Below are 22,501 nucleotides of genomic sequence, written 5' to 3'. Positions count from 1 at the left end.
ATATAGTTCCCATATACAGTATCGGCCAAAACTTCAGTACATTGTTTTAAAATCATAATTATTTTAAGAAAATTAAGTTGTTAAGCATTTTTTTGATTTGTGTTAATTATATGTCTTTATTAATAAAAAACACCAACATAAGTAATTCAAAACATAATAGAAAAAAGTTAAAATTCAAAAAACATTTTAAGTCGTAAATACAAACGGACTAAACTAAAGCACTACGCTACTGCGTTAATTAACGGTACATTCCAAACAAGTAGCACACGTTAAGCTGATGTGCTAAGAAGAAGAAGAAGAACTTGGTAGAATTTATGCGAGAATTGTCATTGTTGTAAAGATTTCGTAGAGATAGGAGTAATGGCGCGTAATAAGTACTCAAGCGAATTTAAAACTAGAATTCTTTTTGATTGGACAGCTGGTTTATCAAGACATCAACATAAGGCATATACGCAGACCAAATGGACAACGGTTGAATCCTAAATATCGCAAAGGCACAGTGAAACACGGAAACGGCAACATAATGGTCTGGGGTTGTTTCTCTGGACAAGGGATTGGACCAATTCATAAGATGAACTATGGATCGTTTCATGTATCGTGATATATTAAAAGACGCCCCGAAACATACGTCAAAAGTGGTTAAGGAGTGGTTTCAGAACAATTTGTTAGAAGTTCTCCCTTGGCCTGCACAATTCCCAGATCTCAACCCAATCGAGAACTTGTGGGAGATCGTTAACTCAAAAATTAAGCGAGAAAATTGCAAAACAAAAGACGACTTATTTGAAGCTGTGAAAAAAAGCCTGGGAGGCAATATCTCCGGAAATAATTAATAACTTAATATCTTCTATGGTTAAAAGATGTGCGTGTGCCATTCAGAATAAAGGATACGCTACCAAATATTGATATCGATAGTTATATTTTGTGCCTTATAATGGGGGTGCTTTAGTTTTGTCCACTTATATTTGCGAATAAAAATGTTTTTTTTTTTTTTTTTTTTTTTGAGTTTTAACTTTTTTATAAAATTTTGAATTCCTTAAATTTTGTGTTTTTTGGTTATATAGATATATAAATAAAAATAAGTAAACATTTTAATAACCGTGTTTTCTTAAAAAAATCAGCATTGCAAAAAAATGTAGTGAGGGGGTGCTTAGGTTTTGGCCAATACTGTATATGTATCGCCCGATTTTGCAAAATTTGGTCATAATAGCATCGACAGTCGCGAGGTCAATAGTCGACTTTTCAATAATCGCAATTGTCGAATTTTTCAAAATACCATAAATTAGAAATATTAAAGAGTTGAAATTTTTTTTTCCAAAAAATTTGTAAATTTTTGTTTGTTTTTACCATATACCCATATAAACTGATTGTTAAAAGTTTGTGGTCCATGTATTATTGTATTAATAATACCTTATCTCAACCAAAAAGAAACGTCATATAGATATTTTTATGTGTGTATTTTAGCCAAACTCATGTGAAAAAAATATCATTTAGAAGAATACTGATAATTTACTAGACTTTCATTATCAATTTTGCACAGTTTATTTTTTATATGGAGGAAAAGTGATAGTTCATATAAAAAAGACCTAAACGTTCCAATGCAAAATATATACATACCTCAATTTTTATCAAATATCCATTTGTTTTTGTTATAAATGGTTCACCAAGCTAGTTGCGACGCAAAATATTGTTTTTTGTCTTATCTCTTGACGAGTAAATCGTACTCCTCTGGTATTTATCAATATTTGCTCGCATAATTAATATTGGGTAGTTGAAAAAGTATTTTTGTATTTCTAACCCCGTTGCCTGGTAGAATTCTACGAACAATGGTAGATTTTTTTACTGTTTGGTAGATTAGTAGAATTCTTGATGTTTTGATAGATTTTGCAAACAATTTTGACAAAATTTTCTATAGAAATAAAATTTTGGCAAAAAAAATCTATAGAAATAAAATTTTGGCAAAAAATTGCTATAGAAATAAAATTTTGGCAAAAAATTTCTATAGAAATAAAATTTTAACAAAATTTTCTATAGAAATAAAATTTTGACAAAATTGTCTATAGAAATAAAATTTTGGCAAAAAATTTCTATAGAAATAAAATTTTGGCAAAAAATTTCTATAGAAATAAAATTTTGACAAAAAATTTCTATAGAAATAAAATTTTGACAAAATTTTCTATAGAAATAAGATTTTGACAAAATTTTCTATAGAAATAAAATTTTGATAAAATTTTCGATAGAAATAAAATTTTGACAAAATTTTCTATAGAAATAAAATTTTGACAAAATTTTCGATAGAAATAAGATATTGACAAAATTTTATATAGAAATAAAATTTTGACAAAATTTTCTATAGAAATAAAATTTTGACAAAATTTTCTATAGAAATAAAATTTTGACAAAATTTTCTATAGAAATACAATTTTGACAAAATTTTCTATAGAAATAAAATTTTGACAAAATTTTCTATAGAAATAAAATTTTGATAAAATTTTCGATAGAAATAAAATTTTGACAAAATTTTCTATAGAAATAAAATTTTGACAAAATTTTCGATAGAAATAAGAAATTGACAAAATTTTATATAGAAATTAAATTTTGACAAAATTTTCTATAAAAATAAAATTTTGACAAAATTTTCTATAGAAATAAAATTTTGACAAAATTTTCTATAGAAATAAAATTTTGACAAAATTTTCTATAGAAATAAAATTTTGACAAAATTTTCTATAGAAATAAAATTTTGACAAAATTTTCTATAGAAATAAAATTTTGACAAAATTTTCTATAGAAATAAAATTTTGACAAAATTTTTTTATAGAAATACGATTTTGAAAAATTTTCTATAGAAATAAAATTTTGACAAAGTTTTCTATAGAAATAAGATTTTGAAATAAATTTCTATAGAAATAAAATTTTGACACAATTTTCGATAGAAATAAAATTTTGACACAATTTATTTATTTCTATAGAAATAAAATTTTGACAAAATTTTCTATAGAAATAAAATTTTGACAAAAAATTTTATAGAAATAAAATTTTGACCGAAGTTTTCTACAGAAATAAAATTTTGACAAAATTTTCTATAGAAATAAAATTTTGACACAATGTTCTATAGAAATAAAATTTTGACAAAATTTTTTATAGAAATAAGATTTTGACAAAACTTTCTATAGAAATAAAATTTTGACAAAATTTTCTTTAGAAATAAGATTTTGAAAAAATTTTATATAGAAATAAAATTTTGACAAAATGGTCTATAGAAATAAGATTTTGAAAAAATTTTCTATAAAAATATTTTTTTGCAAAATAAGATTTTTTGGTTTGGTAGTTTTTGTTTTAGTTACATTTTCTGAAAATTTTGGTTAATTATTTTGGTTCGAGTGGCAACCGTGCGTGCTAACCATTGCACCACGTTGGCCCCGCTATAAAATAATAATCACTGCAATTTCGATCAGATTTATCGTGAGGGATAATTTGGAATTTACATTGCTTCGAACGTTTATTACGTTTCATCGAAAAAATCGAAATGTCGACTAATACTAAAGTCCAAAAATCGAATTTTCCACACATCTATTTTTTTGGTAAAAAGAAGTCGAAATGTGGAAATTCATCTAATCGACTCTTGATATTTTTGAAAATCGGCTCAAATCATCTTTTGTTATGTGCCACAATCAATAAAACTTAGTGGCAGTCTAAAATAGGCATACAAAAGTCGAAAATCGACTCTTGGGCCAACTGACTTTTTCTAAAAAGTTAATGTCAACTTTTTATAATTTTGAAATTCGATCAATCTACTTTTGCTATTTTTAAAAATGTATCGCAAAAATTGAAAATATATTTTTAAGATAAAAAACAGAAACAGGGAAGATACGATAATAAAATGAAAATCTCTATTTTTGACCAGCACAGTTATATTCGCAAATATAAATAAAAAATATTTTGAAGAAAACAAAATCATATTTCAAATATCCCTCTCAAGAGGGATTAAAATTAATTTTGTGTGAAAATCTGTCTAAATGGCCTAATAATCCATTTAGTTAAAGAATGTAAAGTCCCATTCTTTTTATTATTGTAATTAAATGTTTATTCTTTAATTGTTTGCCTTAACTAAATTTCTTTGAAGTGGAGATTAAGAAAATTTTTATGAGTGAATATTTTCCAACCTGTGCGCTGTGATGCTATGTGCTGGCTACCATGTTGATAATTTTGACGTAAATGCGAATGGGGTTTGTGAGATTGTTGTTCGTTTTTCTTTTTTCATCTCTCACTGTTTCAAGTTCATGGTAAATATACCAACCAATGTGAATGTGAATCGTCCTAATGAATATCGTACATGCCATCACCAATGCAAAGTTCCTTAATCTTTCCATGGATTTCAATATAATCACGAGTTTTCTCAACCATATACCTCTACCTCTAGATATATGGGAGAAGGTACATTCCTCGGGGCTTTATTTATACCCCCGGCTCTTGTTCTCCACTTCCACTTGCTTCATAAACAAACAAATTTATTTTAGCTTAGCCATTCATAGCATCCATCTTCTTTGGCTATTTAGTTTTTCTATCTTTAATGTATGTGCAATAAATTTATGTATATATTTTTTGGGAATATGTTTTTTTTTTGCTCATATTTTTCTTGGAATTGAAAGTTAAAAATAATTATGTGAATTCTATTTAGATATTTTTATATGTTGATGGCACTTTTTTAATAGATTTCTCTCGTTTAAATTTAGACTATGTTTTGGTCATTTTGATTTGCAAAATAAAATTATTTCTGCGTCAATAGCTATAAAAAAATTAAAGACAATGATTTCGAAATATTTTAAATTGGGTATTATGGAAACATGAAAATCTCTTTGGATTATTTTATGTTCTTAGAAATGTTGAAATAGTATGCCAATATCAAAGAAAAACAATTTTTATTTATTTTTTTATAATTAAAAAAAAAAAAAAAAAAAATCCAATTCATAAAAAAATAGATTTCTTTCCAAAAATAAAAAAGAAGAAATGCTTTAAATTTTAAATCAATCAAATCTTTATATTTACTTCGTCTGTGTTTAGGGAACTACCCCGCCTTGCCTACAAATAATTGATTCAAATAATCTAAATTTCAGAAATCGTTCCTTTTACACACGATTTGCAATTTGCACGAATGTAATTTGCCGGTAGATTGCCCCGATCCCTTACAATGGCTTTCCACACTGATTTTTGTACTAACTTCCGAACGAAACAAGCTATCGACTTGAAACTTAGCATAATTAGTTGTTATTGATGTAGATCAGATGGTATTGCAAATTGGCCACATTTACGTACAGCCCCCATATAAACCGACCCCCAGATTTGGCTTGCGGAGGCAAACTTCTTCCGATCCGATTGAAATTTGCTACATGGTGTTAGTATATGGTCTCTAACAACCATGCAAAAATTGATCCACATCGGTCCATAATTATATATAGTCCCCATATAAACCGATCCCCGGATTTGGCTTGTGGAGCCTCTAAAAGAAGCAAATTTCATTCGATCCAGTTGAAATTCGGTACGTGATATTAGTATATAGCCTCTAACAACCATGCAAAAATTGGTCCACTTCGGTCCATAATTATATATAGCCCCCCATATAAACCGATCCCCAGATTTGACCTCCGGAGCCCATTGGAAGAGCAAAATTCATCCGATTCGGTTGAAATTTGGTATGTGGTGTTAGTATATGGTCTCTAACAACTATGCATAAATTGGTTCATATCGGTCCATAATTATATATAGCCCCCATATAAACCGATCCCCAGATTTAACCTCCGCAGCCTCTTGGAGGAGCAAAATTCATCCGATGCGGTTGAAATTTTGAACTTGGTATATATAGTCTCTAACAACCATGCAAAAATTGGTCAATATCGGTCCATAATTATATATAGCTCCCATATAAACCGATCCCTAGATTTGACCTCCGGAGCCTCTTGGAGGAGCAAATTTAACCCAATTAGTTGAGATTTGATACATTGTGCTAGTATATGACCGCTAACAACCATGCCTATCTAGGTCCATATCGGTCTATAGTTATTTATATATATCCCTCAGATAAACCGATCCCCAATCACACAAAAATTCGTCCATATCGTTTCAAATTGTATATAGCCCCCATATAAATCGACCGCCCATATTTCAATTCTGGCTCTCTAATTATCACGCAAAAGTTCATACCGGTTCGTAATTATTTGTGGACTTTCCTATATATTACCAAAACCCAAGTAATTCGATTGTGGATGACAGTCTTTCGTAGAAGTTTCTACGCAATCCATGGTGGAGGGTACATAAGATACGGCCTGGCTGAACTTCCGGCGGTATAACGTATACTTGTTTTCACTAGAGTTGTTAAAATGGTAGAGTCCATCGGATCGATGGGTGTCTCATCAGGCACTTGCCTTACCATCAGATCACTTTGGTCACATACCTCTCGATCTAGACACAGGGTTATAGATCACTGGGGTATTAACTATTTTTGAATATAACGGAAATTATTTCTATAGCCTTTAGTAATCACCTTTTTCACAGCGACACCGAAGAAATTGTATTTAGGAATTACTCGATTTTCACAATATGCCAAAGAAACACATTTTGCTAATTGTTAATTTTATTTATTTAATTATTTTATTTCTTAATATCTTTTTTTAGAATTTGTGGCCGAAATTCTGGAGCGACAAAAGAAAAGACGTGATAAATTGGCAGCGGCACTGCGTGAAAATAAGAAACGTTTGGTGCAAGTGGAACATGAAGTCAATTTAATAACGGGACCCATACCCATGGGTCTTGCCGAAAGACTGGATATAGAAATAGAGAAATTAAGGGCTGAATGTCAAGCAATGATTAGAAGTAGTAAGTGTTGACACATAGCAAAAATGATCCGTACAAAAATTGTACAATTTTTTCCACTCTATAGGTAATCCATTGGCGAATCAACCTCCACCACCACCACCATCACAACAACAACAACAATTTCCACCTCAACCATTCCCACGACAAAGGTCATCAAGGCCACCACCAAGACCGCCACCACCACGTCAAACTAGTTTAGATATAATACAACATCATACAACATCCAATACACCTCATACACCTGCCTCTTTGCCAAACTTCAGCAACGCATCCTCGCCCATAGTAGCAGGGCAGCAGCAACAATTTCAACATTCACTATCATTATCGCCCTCAATATATCAACAGCAGCAGCAGCATCAACAAATTCCGCAGTCATCTTACCCAACATCGCCGTATCAGGATCAGGATACCTATTATTCCGATACAGATAATGGTGATTACGAGGACGATGATGATGATGAATATGAATTAATGGAGCCCTGGGAGTGCAGCATGTGTACATTCCGTAATCATCCGCAATTGAATATATGTGAATGCTGTGAAAATGTTAGGATATTACCTGGTACGCTAACAAATCTTTCTAGAGCTATATCCAACAATTCAGCTTCGTCAGTAACCTCAGCAGCTGCTGGGGCAGCAGCTGCAGTAGGCTTAACTTCCGTAACCAATAGATCGGTAACAGATGTTAATGCCGCAGCAGCTGCCGCCTCTGTCAATGGCAGTATGAATTCCTTAACAAGTGTGACTGGGGCTGCCAATAGCAATTTAGAGCATGATACTAATTTGGCTCAACAACAATTACAGCATTTGGCTTTGCATACCTAATTTTGCCTATTTTTTTTGTATCTTTGCATACCAATTCTGTATATGTATTAAAAATTAAACTAACTTATTTAATTTTTGGTTCGTTACTCTATTTTTATTTAGATCTTTTTTTTTTTTAATTTTATGTCTTAACAAAAGCATGCAAATTATTTCTGTTTTTATGTTATTCAAATGAGTTTTTTTCAATATTGTTAATTTTTTGGATATTTCTTTTCTGAATGTATCACATATTGTTTATTAAATTTTATTGACTATATAAATATGTGTGTATGTAAGTATCTTTAATCTGTGATAATTAATCAAAATCTATATAGAAAATATATAAGAAAAATCTAAAAAAAAACAACGACAATATTTAAAGTACTTGCAAAGATAAATAGGGAAAAATTCTAATCATATCCTCAATATAATCTTATATATAAAAAAATCCTAAATAAAAATAATCCATAAATAAGAAAACGAAACACAAAATTTTCTTATTCCATATTATTTGTATACGAAGGCTGCAATTATAAAAATATTGCAATTTTAAACAATATCGGGGTTCTATTGCCACGGTTGCCACAGTTGGTAGAATTCTACCAAAAATGGTAGATTTTTTACTCTTTGGTAGATTGATAGAATTGGATGCTTTGTTCGATTTTGTAGAATATTCCTTTCCATCTAAGAGGTACTTCATAAATTTTCTATACATAAAAATTAAAAAAAAAAAATTATAGAAAATTTTCTAGAGAAATAAAATTTTGACAAAATTTTCTATAGAAATAAAATTTCGACAAAATTTTCTATAGAAATAAAATTTTGACTAAATTTCTATAGAAATAAAATTTTGAAAAAATTTTCTATAGAAATAAAATTTTGACAAGATTTTCTATAGAAATAAAATTTTGACAAAATATCGATAGAAATAAAATTTTGGCAAAATTTTCTATAGAAATAAAATTTTTGCAAAATTTTCTATAAAAATTAAATTTTGACACAATTTTCAATAGAAATAAAATTTTGACAACATTTTCAATAGAAATAAAATTTTGACAAAATTTTCTATAGAAATAAAATTTTGACAAAATTTCCTATAGAAATAAATTTTTGACAAAATTCTTTATAGAAATAAAATTTTGACGAAATTTTCTATAGAAATACAATTTTGACAAGATTTTCTATAGAAATAAAATTTTTACAAAATTTCTATAGATATAAAATTTTGACAAAATTTCTATAGAAATAAAATTTTGACAAAATTTCTATAGAAATAAAATTTTGACAAAATTTTCTATAGAAATAAAAAATTTGCAAAATTTTCTATAAAAATTAAATTTTGACACAATTTTCAATAGAAACAAAATTTTGACAAAATTTTATATAGAAAAAAAATTTCGACAAAATTTTCTATATAAATAAAATTTTGACATAATTTTCTATCTAAATAAAATTTTGACACAATTTTCTATAGAAATAAAATTTTGCCACAATTTTCTATAGAAATAAAATTTTGGCAAAATTTCTTTAGAAATAAAAGTTTGAGAACATTTTCTATGGAAATAAAATTTTGACAAAATTGTGTATAGAAATTAAATTTTGACAAAATTTTCTATAGAAATTTTCTATAGAAATAAAATTTTGACGAAATTTTATAGAAATAAAATTTTTACAAAATTTTCGATAGAAATACAATTTTGACAAAATTTTCTATAAAATATTGACAACATTTTCTATAGAAATAAAATTTTGGCAAAATTTCTATGGAAATAAAATTTTGACAAAATTTTCTATAGAAATAAAATTTTGACAAAATTCGCTATAGAAATAAAATTTTGACACAATTTTCTATAGAAACAAAATTTTGACATAATTTTATATGGAAATAAAATTTTGACAAGATTTTCTATGGAAATTAAATTTTGACAAAATTTTCTATAGAAATAAAATTTTAACAAAATTATCTATAGAAATAACATTTTGACGAAATTTTCTATAGAAATAAAATTTTTACAAAGTTTTGACAAAATTTGACATGAAAATAAAATCTTCACAAAATTTTCTATAAAATATTGGTAACATTTTGTATTGATATAAAATTTTGGCAAAATTTTTTTAGAAATAAAAGTTTGAGAAAAATTTCTATGGGAATAAAATTTTGACAAAATTTTCTATAAAAAAATAAAATTTTGACAAAATTTTCTATAAAAAATAAAATTTTGACAAAATTTTCTATAAAAAATAAAATTTTGACAAAATTCTCTATAGAAAGAAAATTTTGACAGGATTTTCTATAGAAATAAAATTTTTACAAAATTTTCGATAGAAATACAATTTTGACAAAATTTGACATGTAAATAAAATCTTCACAAAATTTTCTATAAAATATTGGCAACATTTTCTATGGAAATAAAATTTTGGCAAAATTTCTTTAGAAATAAAAGTTTGAGAAAAATATCTATGGAAATAAAATTTTGACAAAATTCTCCATGGAAATAAAATTTTGACAATTTTTTCTATAGAAATAAAATAAATAATTGACAAAATTTTCTATAGAAATAAATAATTTTCTATACAAATAAAATTTTGTAAACATTTTCTATAAAAATAAAATTCACATGTTAGTGGTTATGCCAACATGGGCATCAATGTAATTCAAAACCGCGGTTTTTGTATCATTCCATAACCAGTCTTACAGTTTGGGCTCTGATTATTCAAATAAATAGATATTCCAAATAAGATTTTAAGTGGTTAATTTCTTTTACATGGCTCCCATTCCCCATTTTATTTATTGAATACTTAAATGTCGCATTTTTTATTTTTAATATGCCAAATATGCTTGATACTGGCTCAATATTTTTGTTTTTCTTTCCCTGCGAAAATCGTCCCGCCTTTCGTATTGAACATCCATAATGGTAAGTCATTCCAGGATTTGATTGATTATTAATGTATTTTTTGTTGTTTGCATGCCATAGAGTGTCTTGAATGCAGAGACAAAACATTTTAAATAAATGACCTTTTAAAATTGCTATTGTGTTGCAATATCTAAATAGTTTCTATATCAGATTTGTAGTGGAGCATAGATTAATTTTGTTTTCCAATTTTTGTTTGATTTTTTAAGAACCGGTACTCAGTAGGGAGGATATTCATATAACTTTATCACCTGGTGAAAATAGTAAGTATCCAGATAAATATTTATTATAATTCTGTTAAATTACCGTTGCCGTTTCAAACCACGGATACAACTCCATCGCAATCTAAGACCCCATTTGCTGACTTTAATTTAATTAATTATGATCTAAACCATGAATGAATTAACGAGATTCCTACTGTCCCTATCTACTAACTAGCGAAACCACAGCCAAGGGAACGGGCTTGGAATAATTAGTGGGAAAAGAAGACCGTGTTGAGCTTGGCTATGTAGGCAGTTACCTTTGTACTAAAACAGGTTAAATATCTATATAAGCCAATTCAGTTCTTGATCGGTTTATATAGAGGAGTTTATAAATAATTATGAACCAATATCGGAAATCAAATCTGGGGATGGTTAGGTTAGGTGGCAGTCCGATGTATCAGGCTCACTTAGACAATTCAGTCCATTGTGATACCTGGGGATAGATTTATATGGGGACTATATAGAATTATGGACCGATATGGACCAATTTTTGCATGGTTGTTAGCAGGTGTGGAGTCGAGTCAAATTTGCTCGACTCCGGCTCCGACTCCAGCATTTCTTATTAACCTCGACTCCGACTCCGGAGTCGACTCCAGGTGGTGTACCTAAATCTCATTTTAGCAGTATTCCAATTATAATTTTAAGGTTTAGTGCTCCAAAAATAGACCAATATAAGTATTTTATTGTGCCATATGTGTTTATATGTCCTAAAGAACCCTAATTTGAAATTTTGATACGACTCGACGACAAATCTCACCATTTTAGGCATGTAAAGAACTCTACATTTTAATGGCAGGCCAATAAATTAAAATACGACACAAGACTATATAGAGACCACATCAAAATATGGGTAGATAACAATCTCTAGAATATGTGTTTATAAAAACAAAAAATTTCAAAAATTAATTAGGCTTCCAGAAGTTTAAGAAGTAAAATCTTGGTATTAATCTATATAGGCATTTTATAAAAAATAAATCTATATAAAAAAGAAAAATACACAAAAATCAAAGTGTCGGGCAAATCGGATAGAAAGTTTAGATGTTAACAAATGTAATGTGTCGCATATAGAAAACAAACATAAAAAATGCCAAGAATTAGGATAAATATATATAAATATAATATAAATAAAATGGTGAAACATCGATTTATAAATGGTCTATCAGTTATGGACATTAGAGGTCATTAATTTAATGTAAAGAATTTCGAGTGGCTTTGATGAAACAAACATTCTCACAAAAGACCGGCTCAGATGGCACGTTGGAAGAGGTTCAATTTAAAATTACAACTTCCAAGGACATCGGGTGTATATGATCTCCATATACAAAATCTGCGCCGACGGTAAATTTCTGCGTTTATTTATGGATCTCAAATAGGTTAGGTTAGGTTAGGTTAGGTTAAAGTGGCAGCCCGATTAAGATTCAGGCTCACTTAGACTATTCAGTCCATTGTGATACCACTTTAACTAAAAGTACCTATTACATATGGGCACTTCTAGTTTTAACCGTTGAACCTTCTCGATTATTTTCTTCTGTTGAACCAACCAGATTGTTCCAAAAACATTAGCAGACTGCTTAAGTTAACGTTTTCCAGGTCCGCTAGTAATCTGAAGCTATATGCCCCTAAAATTTGCTTACGCCTTACACAAAATGCAGGACACTCACACAAGAGGTGTTTTATTGATTCCTTTTCCACCGCATCATGACAGCTCATACAATAGTCATTATACTTCGCACCAATAGTTTTTGCAAAATCGCCTATCAGGCAGCGACCCGTTATAGCAGATATCAGGAGTGATATCTGGCGTCTCGAGAACACTAGCATATCTAGTGTGCGGTTTAAGTTTAAATGGGGCCATATTTGCTTGGTGTCGTTACAACCCTTACAATTCTCCCATCGAACATTTGCCATCATGACAGCCTTCTCACGCAGTAAGAGCTTGCAGGTGGCCAGAGGCATACCAACAGATTCTAGTTCCCCTGGAATATGTAAGGTAGTTCCTAGCCTTGCTAGCTCATCTGCTTCGCAGTTCCCCGGTATGTTCCTGTGACCAGGCACCCATATTAGGTGAATATTGTGCTGCTCAGCCATCTCATTGAGAGATTTGCGGCAGTCGATGGCCGTTTTCGAGTTGAGGAACACAGAGTCCAAGGATTTTATTGCAGGTTGACTGTCTGAGTATATATTAATGCCAATATTGCTTGGAGCATTACTTCTCAGCCAATTCACCACTTCTCTTATTGCTAATATTTCAGCCTGAAAAACACTACAGTGATCAGGTAATCTTTTCGCTATTCGAAGTTCAAGATCTTTAGAATATACTACGAAACCCACTTGGCCATCCAATTTGGAGCCATCAGTGTAGAAATCTATATATCTTTTATTCCCCGGGGTCCGTGTACACCACGCCTCACTATTGGGAATTAGAGTCTCAAACTTTTTGTCGAAAAGTGGACTCGCCAAAGTGTAATCCACTACGTTAGGCACATCTGGCATTATTTTGAGGACCGAACTGTGACCGTAACTTTTTTCCGACCACAGCGATAGCTCGCGCAACCGCACAGCCGTTGTTGCAGCTGACTGTTTGGCCAAAATGTCTAAAGGCAATAGATGCAGTATGACACACTGAAAAAACAGTAAACCCACCAGGAAGATAACTTGCGGTAAATTTTAGAAAATTTTAAATATTTGTAGAAAATTTTAACTAAACAGTATTACAAACGCTGGCATCACGCCGATGTCATAAAAATAAGTAAATATTTTTCGACAAATCCAAGAAAATTTTTTAGACATAATTAAATTTTTTTCACTTGTTAAAGAAACATTTGTAGTTTGAAGGAAAAAATTGGAGTTCAAAATTGCAAGAATGTCTTTAGTGATATATGAAGTTCATGATGAACGCATCTGTAGTAAAATTTAAAAATTTAAAGAAATAATGAACTATTATGTGAGAAATACGAATTTAGTAAACCTTTATGCTTAATTTGTGTATAATTTTTTCTTGTTTTTTAGTTAATTTAACTAACGTACGCAAAAAATTATTAGTGTAAAGGAAACTTTCTCCAAGCATAATAATTCCATTAACTAAAATAAAGTTAAATTGGCTTTAGTGAAATAGAGAGTTCACTTTTTTTTTTGAGTGCATTAAGGGAGTTTGTTCCTGTCTTGCTGAATGCACCTGAGATACACAAGCACGCCATACGCTGAACTTTGTCTAAACTTGTCGGCTGGTGAAGTGCCGGCCACCAGACTACAACACCATATAGCATTATAGGTCTAACCACTGCCGTGTATAGCCAATGTACAATTTTTGGTTTTAGTCCCCACTTTTTCCCTATTGCCTTTTTGCACGAGTTTAAAAAGGCAATAGGGAAAGAGATGGATCTCAAATAACTCTAAATTCAAAATTTCGACAAATATTCGTTTTGTTTGTTATTGTTGGCTTCTCTTCAATCGTTATTGTTGTTTTTTTGATCTCAGCTTAAAGCCATGCATTGACTAAACTACAAGTGTAGCTTAACCAACAGAGGAAAAGTATGCTTGTCAAATTTATTTGGGCAAAGCCCTATAGGCTGCAAGATGGTTGGATGTACAGCTGTTTCGGAATTACCACATTCCTCATCAGCATCCTCTACTTGCAGCAAAACTATCAACCAATTATCAGAATAAATGCGGGTAATTCACTCAACCCAAAGTGAAATACACTTGAACCTTCCGAAAAAGGGTTTAATAGTCGGCTACTGCCTAAACAAATTTGCAAGCATATCTATTTTCCTTTGCCAAACTCAAATCATCGATTTGTATTTATTTGGCTGGGTTTCAATAGAAAATTTTGTCAAAATTCTATTTCTATAGAAAATTTTGTCAAAATTCTATTTCTATAGAAAATTTTGTCAAAAATATATTTCTATAGAAAATGTTGTCAACATTTTATTTCTATAGAAAATTTTGTAAAAATTTTATTTCTACAGAAAATTTTGTCAAAATTTCATTTTTATAGAAAATTTTGTCAAAATATTATTTCTTTAGAAAATTTTGTCAAAATTTTATTTCTATAGAAAATTTAGTCAAAAATTTATTCTTATTTCTATAGAAGATTTTGTCAAAATTTTATTTCTATAGAAAATTTTGTAAAAAATTTATTTTTATTTCTATAGAAGATTATGCCAAAATTTTACTTCTATAGACAATTTTGTCAAAATTTAATTTCCATAGACAATTTCGGCAAAATTTTATTTCTATAAAAATACTTTAAAAACTTTATTTCTGTAGAAAATTTTGTCAAATTTTTATTTCTATAGAAAATGTTATCAAAATTCTGTTTCTATAGAAAATCTTATCAAATTTTTATTTCTATAGAAAATTTTATCAAAATTCTGTTGCTATAGAAAATCCTGTCAAAATTTTATTTCTATAGAAATTTTTGTCAAAATTTTGTTTATATAGAATATTTTGTCAAAATTTTATTTCTACAGAAGATTTTTTCAAAATTTTATTTCTATAGAACATTTTGTCAAAATGTTATTTCTATAGAAAATTTTGTCAAAACTTTATTTCTATCGAAAATTTTGTCAAAATTTTATTCCTATAGAAAATTTTGCCAAAATTTTATTCCTATTGAAAATTTTGTCAAAATTTTATTTGTATCGTAAATTTTGTCAAAATTTTATTTCTATAGAAAATTTTGTCAAAATTTTATTTCTATAGAAAATTTTGCCAAAATTTTATTTCTGTAAAAAATGTTGTCAAAATTTTATTTCTATAGAAAATTTTGTCAAAATTTTATTTCTAAAAAAATGTTGTCAAGATTTTATTTCTATAGAAAATTTTGTCCAAAATTTTATTTCTTTAGAAAAATTTGTCAAAATTTTATTTCTATAGAAAACGTTGTCAAAATGTTGTTTATATAGGAAATTTTGTCAAAATTTTATTCTTCAGAAGATTTTGTCAAAAAGTTATTTCTATAGAAAATTTTGTCAAAATTTTATTTCTATCGAAAATTTTGTCAAAATTTTATTCCTATAGCAAATTTTGCCAAAATTTTATTCCTATTGGAAATTTTGTCAAAATTTTATTTGTATCGAAAAATTTGTCAAAATTTTATTTCTATAGAAAATTTTGTCAAAATTTTAGTTCTGTAGAAAATTTTGTCAAAATTTTATTTCTATAGAAAAATTTGTCAAAATTTTATTTCTATAGAAAACGTTGTCAAAATTTTGTTTATATAGAAAATTTTGTCAAAATTTTATTTCTTCAGAAGATTTTTTAAAAATTTTATTTCTATAGAACATTTTGTCAAAATGTTATTTCTATAGAAAATTTTGTCAAAACCTTATTTCTGTAGAAAATTTTGTCAAATCTTAATTTCTATAGAAAATTTTATCAAAATTCTGTTTCTATAGAAAACCTTGTCAAATTTTTATTTCTAAAGAAAATTTTATCAAAATTCTGTTTCTATAGAAAATCTTGTCAAAATTTTATTTCTAAAGAAAATTTTGTCAAAATTTTATTTTAGAAAATTTTGTCAAAATTTTATTTCTTTAGAAAAATTTGTCAAAATTTTATTTCTATAGAAAATTTGGTCAAAATTTTATTTCTACAGGAAATTTTGTCAATATTTTATTTCTATAAAAAATTTGTTAAAATTTTATTTCTATCGAAAAATTTGTCAAAATGTTATTCCTATAGAAAATTTTGCCAAAATTTAATTCCTATTGAAAATTTTGTCACAATTTTATTTGTATCGTAAATTTTGTTAAAATTTTATTTCTATAGACAATTTTGTCAAAATTTTATTTCCATAGACAATTTTGTCAATATTTTATTTCTATAGGAAATGTTGTCAAAATTTTATTTCTATAGAAAATTTTGTCAAAATTTTATTTATAAAAAAATTTTGTCAAGAGTTTATTTCTATAGAAAATTTTGTCAAAATTTTATTTCCATAGACAATTTTGTCAAAATTTTATTTCTATATAAAATGTTGTCAACATTTTATTTCAATAGAAAATTTTGTCAAGCTTTTATTTCTATAGAAAATTTTGTCAAAATGTTATTTCTAATAAAAATTGTGTCAAAATTTTATTTCTATAGAAAATTTTGTCAAAATTTTATTTCTAAAAAAATGTTGTCAAAAATTTAGTTCTATAGAAAATTTTGTCAATTTTTTCTATAGAACATTTTGTCAAAATTTTATTGCAAAATTTTTTTCAAAATTTTATTTCTATATAAAATGTTGTCAAAATTTTATTTCTATAGAAAATTTTGTCAAAATTTTATTTCAATAGAAAATTTTGTCAAAATTTTATTTCAATAGAAAATTTTGTCAAAATTTTATTTCAATAGAAAATTTTTTCAAAATTCTATTTCTATAGAAAATTTTGTCAAAAATATATTTCTATAGAAAATCTTGTCACAATTTTATTTCTATAGGAAATTTTTAAACAATGGAATCAGCTGTCATTAATTTTTTAGTATAGTTTACCGCAAGTATTAAGTATAGTTTTACTGCAAGTAATACGCAAAACTACTTTTATTATGAGTTTACCCAAATTTATAGTAAAACAGTTTGATGATCGATTTTTAATATTCTACTTAATTCTCTTATAATTTCAGGAATCATTCACTCATGGATTGTATCATGACCAAGTGATAAGAGATCATAACGACCACACATATTATTACAATATCGGTTCGTGATGATCTTCAACTGTCTTTGTCCGTTACAGAGATTGTGCTGCTGAGTAAAATGGAAATGGAGTTAAGGCTTCTGTAACTCGTTGCACGTATAGCTTCAAGTATACAGGTGTGAAACCTATAGCATTCAATGAAGCCCAGCTGCTATGCAACTTGATGCAATATCATTACAACAATTTTGCAACTTACCTTCAATAGGATGGCACGGTAGAGTCCCCAAAAACCCAGAACAATGCTGAATGTGGAAATATTAAGCTGAACTTTTGTTGATATCCACAACATTAGAGATTCATTTGTGTTTCTTACCAACGAACGATAAAGTTTAAGAAAACGACGAATTGTGTTTTTTTTTATATAAATATATTTTTAATAACATTAAAAATGTTGATAATAATTTTCTAAGTTATTTTTTCATGATAAATAATATTATTTATATATAGAGAATATAATTTCGTTTATATATTAATATTCATATGTACATTATATATAGACAATTAAGAGTACTATATACTAGGTATGGAAATAAGATAAAGGCTGCTGGCAGCTTATGTGATTTACAATTATTGGTTAATGAGCTTTTGTCTAGAGAATTTTAAGAAATTTATCTACATATATTAAGTAAAAGACTTTATATTGTTAATTTATATATATTTCAAAAATAATTATTTTAATTTATTCAATATATGTATTTATTATAGTTTAATTCATATCTAAAGTTTATGCCTAATTAAAATATTGACTACACTACTATACAAAGAACATATTGAGTTTTTGGCAAAGAAAGGTTGGTACCACTGTTAAGGAGTCAAGCCAATTTTTTTAAACAATGATGACTTATGCCGAAAATTACTTAACAGAAATGAAATTTTGGCAAATTTTCTTATAGAAATGAAGTTTTGAGAAAATTTCCCATAGAAATGAAATTTTCGAAAAAAAATCCTATAGAAATGACAATTTGACAAAATTTCCTATAGAAATGAAATTTTGACAAAATATCCTAAGAAATGAAATTTTGAAAAATTTTCCTATAGAAATGAAATTTTCAGAAAATTTCCTTTAAAAATGAAATTTTGGTAAAATTTCTTATAGAAATGAAACTTCGAGAAAATTTCCTATAAAAATGAAATTTTGAGGAAATTTCCTATAGAAATGAAATTTAGAGAAAATTTTCTATAGAAATGAAATTGTGAAAAATTTTCCTATAGGATTAAAATTTTGATAAAAACTTCTTGTATAAATGAAATTTTGGCAAAATTTCCCATAGGATTGAAATTTTGAGAAAATTTCCCATAGAAATGAAATTTTGACAAAATTTCCTATAGAAATGAAATTTTGACAAAATTTCCTATAGAAATGAAATTTTCAGAAAATTCCCTATAGAAATTAAATTTTGACAAAATTTCCAATAGGAATGAAATTTTCTGAAAATTTCCCATAGAAATGAAATTTTGACAAAATATCCTATTGGCTTAAAATTTTGACAAGAATTTCTTATAGAAATGAAATTTTCAAAAAATTGCCTGTAGAAAAGACAATTTGACAAAATTTCCTATAGAAATGAAATTTTGACAAAATTTCCTATAGGATAAAAATTTTGATAAAAATTTCTTATAGAAAAAATTTATCAATAAAATTTCTTACAGAAATGAAATTTTGACAAAATTCCTTATAGAAATTAAATTTTGACAAAATTTCCTATAGAAATGAAAATTTGACAAAATTTCCAATAGGATTAAAAATTTGATAAAAATTTCTTATAGAATGAAATTTAAAAAAAATGAAATTTTGACAAATTTTCTTATAGAAATGAAATTTTGAGAAAATGTCTCATAGAAATGAAATTTTTGAAAAAATTTTCCTATAGATATGAAATTTAGACAAAATTTGCTATAGAAATGAAATTTTCAGAAAATTTCCTTTAAAAATGAAATTTTGGTAAAATTTCTTATAGAAATGAAACTTTGAGAAAATTTCCTATAAAAATGAAATTTTGAGGAAATTTCCTATAGAAATGAAATTTAGAGAAAATTTTCTATAGAAATGAAATTGTGAGAAATTTTCATATAGGATTAAAATTTTGATAAAAACTTCTTGTATAAATGAAATTTTGACAAAATTTCCAATAGAAATGAAATTTTCTGAAAATTTCCCATAGAAATGAAATTTTGAAAAAATTTCGTATTGGTTTAAAATTTTTATAAGAATTTCTTATAGAAATGAAATTTTCAAAAAATTGCCTGCAGAAATGACAATTTGACAAAATTTCCTATAGGATTAAAATTTTGATAAAAATTGCTATAGAAATGAAATTGTGAGAAAATTTCCTATAGGAATAAAATTTTGATAAAAACTATTTGTAGAAATGAAATTTTGGCAAAATTTCCTATAGGATTAAAATTTTGACAAAAATTTCGTATAGAAATGAAATTTTGACCAAATTTCGTATATAGAAAATTTCTTATAGAAATGAAATTTTGAAAAAAATTTCCTATAGAATTGAAATTTGACTAAATTTCCTATAGAAATAAAATTTTGACAAAATTTCCTATAGAAAAAATTTATCAATAAAATTTCTTACAGAAATGAAATTTTGACAAAATTCCTTATAGAAATTAAATTTTGACAAAATTTCCTATAGAAATGAAAATTTGACAAAATTTCCAATAGGATTAAAAATTTGATAAAAATTTCTTATAGAATGAAATTTAAAAAAAATGAAATTTTGATAAATTTTCTTATAGAAATTAAATTTTGACAAAATTTTCAATAGGAATGAAATTTTCTGAAAATTTCCCATAGAAATGAAATTTTGACAAAATATCCTATTGGCTTAAAATTTTGACAAGAATTTCTTATAGAAATGAAATTTTCAAAAAATTGCCTGTAGAAATGACAATTTGACAAAATTTTGACAAAATTTCCTATAGGTTAAAAATTTTGATAAAAATATCTTATAGAAAAAATTTATCAATAAAATTTCTTACAGAAATGAAATTTTGACAAAATTCCTTATAGAAATTAAATTTTGACAAAATTTCCTATAGAAATGAAAATTTGACAAAATTTCCAATAGGATTAAAAATTTGATAAAAATTTTTTATAGAATGAAATTTAAAAAAAATGAAATTTTGACAAATTTTCTTATAGAAATGAAATTTTGAGAAAATGTCTCAAAGAAATGAAATTTTTGAAAAAATTTTCTATAGAAATAACAATTTGACAAATTTTCCTATAGAAATGAAATTTTCAGAAAATTTCCTTTAAAAATGAAATTTTGGTAAAATTTCTTATAGAAATGAAACTTTGAGAAAAATTTCCTATAAAAATGAAATTTTGAGGAAATTTCCTATAGAAATGAAATTTAGAGAAAATATTCTATAGAAATGAAATTGTGAGAAATTTCATATAGGATTAAAATTTTGATAAAAACTTCTTGTATAAATGAAATTTTGGCAAAATTTCCCATAGGATTGAAATTTTGAGAAAATTTTCCATAGAAATGAAATTTTGACAAAATTTCCTATAGAAATGAAATTTTCAGAAAATTTACTATAGAAATGAAATTTTCAGAAAATTTCCTATAGAAATGAAATTTTGACAAAATTTCCAATAGAAATGAAATTTTCTGAAAATTTCCCATAGAAATGAAATTTTGACAAAATTTCGTATTGGTTTAAAATTTTGACAAGAATTTCTTATAGAAATGAAATTTTCAAAAAATTGCCTGTAGAAATGACAATTTAACAAAATTTCATATAGGATTAAAATTTTGATAAAAACTTCTTATAGAAATGAAATTTAAAAAAAATCTATAGAAATGAAATCTTGACAAATTTTCTTATAGAAATGAAATTTTGAGAAAATTTCCCATATAAATGAAATTTTCGAAAAAAAATCCTATAGAAATGACAATTTGACAAAATTTCCTATAGAAATGAAATTTTGACAAAATATCCTAAGAAATGAAATTTTGAAAAATTTTCTTATAGAAATTAAATTTTGACAAAATTTGCTATAGAAATGAAATTTTCAGAAAATTTCCTTTAAAAATGAAATTTTGTAAAATTTATTATAGAAATGAAATTTTGAGAAAATTTCCTATAAAATGCAATTTTGAGGAAATTTCCTATAGAAATAAAATTTAGAGAAAATTTTCTATAGAAATGAAATTGTGAGAAAATTTCCTATAGGATTAAAATTTTGATAAAAACTTCTTTTAGAAATGAAATTTTGGCAAAATTTCCTATAGGATTGAAATTTTGAGAAAATTTCCCATAGAAATGAAATTTTGACAAAATTTCCTACAGAAATGAAATTTTCAGAAAATTTCTTATAGAAATGAAATATTGACAAAATTTCCAATAGAAATGAAATTTTCTGAAAATTTCCCATAGAAATGAAATTTTGACAAAAATTCGTATTGGCTTAAAATTTTGACAAGAATTTCTTATAGAAATGAAATTTTCAAAAAATGGCCTGCAGAAATGACAATTTGACAAAATTTCCTATAGGATTAAAATTTTGATAAAAATTTCTATAGAAATGAAATTGTGAGAAAATTTCCTATAGGAATAAAATTTTGATAAAAACTATTTGTAGAAATGAAATTTTGGCAAAATTTCCTATAGGATTAAAATTTTGACAAAAATTTCGTATAGAAATGAAATTTTGGCCAAATTTCGTATATAGAAAATTTCTTATAGAAATGAAATTTTGACAAAATTTCCTATAGAATTGAAATTTGACTAAATTTCCTATAGAAATAAAATTTTGACAAAATTTCCTATAGAAATGAAATGTTGATTAAATTTCATATAGAAATCAAATTATGAGAAAATTTCTTACAGAACTGAAATGTTGATAAAATTTCATATAGGAATCAAATATGAATTATATTTCTTATAGAAATCAACTTTTGAAAAAATTTCCTATAGACTTGAAATTTTGACAAAATTCAAT

General features: G+C 26.4%; 1 protein-coding gene across 5 annotated transcripts in view; it reads left to right on the top strand.

The window, feature by feature from the left end:
* The window catches only part of Tab2 (TAK1-associated binding protein 2), a 40,179-nt gene extending 22,017 nt beyond the window's left edge, over window positions 1–18,162 (top strand). For 2 of the 5 annotated variants that reach the window (XM_075313349.1, XM_075313348.1), the window contains 2 exons: window positions 6,670–6,870; window positions 6,935–8,166. In XM_075313349.1, the coding sequence (XP_075169464.1) occupies window positions 6,670–6,870; window positions 6,935–7,695 (962 nt within the window). In that variant the 3' untranslated portion in view covers window positions 7,696–8,166. Of the gene's footprint in view, window positions 1–6,669; window positions 6,871–6,934; window positions 8,167–10,795; window positions 10,850–17,461 lie in introns of those variants that run through there. The other 3 variants (XR_012723692.1, XM_075313350.1, XM_075313351.1) reach the window with 3 other exon arrangements.
* The last annotated feature ends 4,339 nt before the right edge of the window (window positions 18,163–22,501 follow it).

Source organism: Haematobia irritans, chromosome 5 (genome assembly GCF_050003625.1).
Source record: "Haematobia irritans isolate KBUSLIRL chromosome 5, ASM5000362v1, whole genome shotgun sequence".
NCBI classification, from domain to species: Eukaryota; Metazoa; Arthropoda; class Insecta; order Diptera; family Muscidae; genus Haematobia; species Haematobia irritans.
This window is presented reverse-complemented; position numbering and strand designations above follow the sequence as displayed.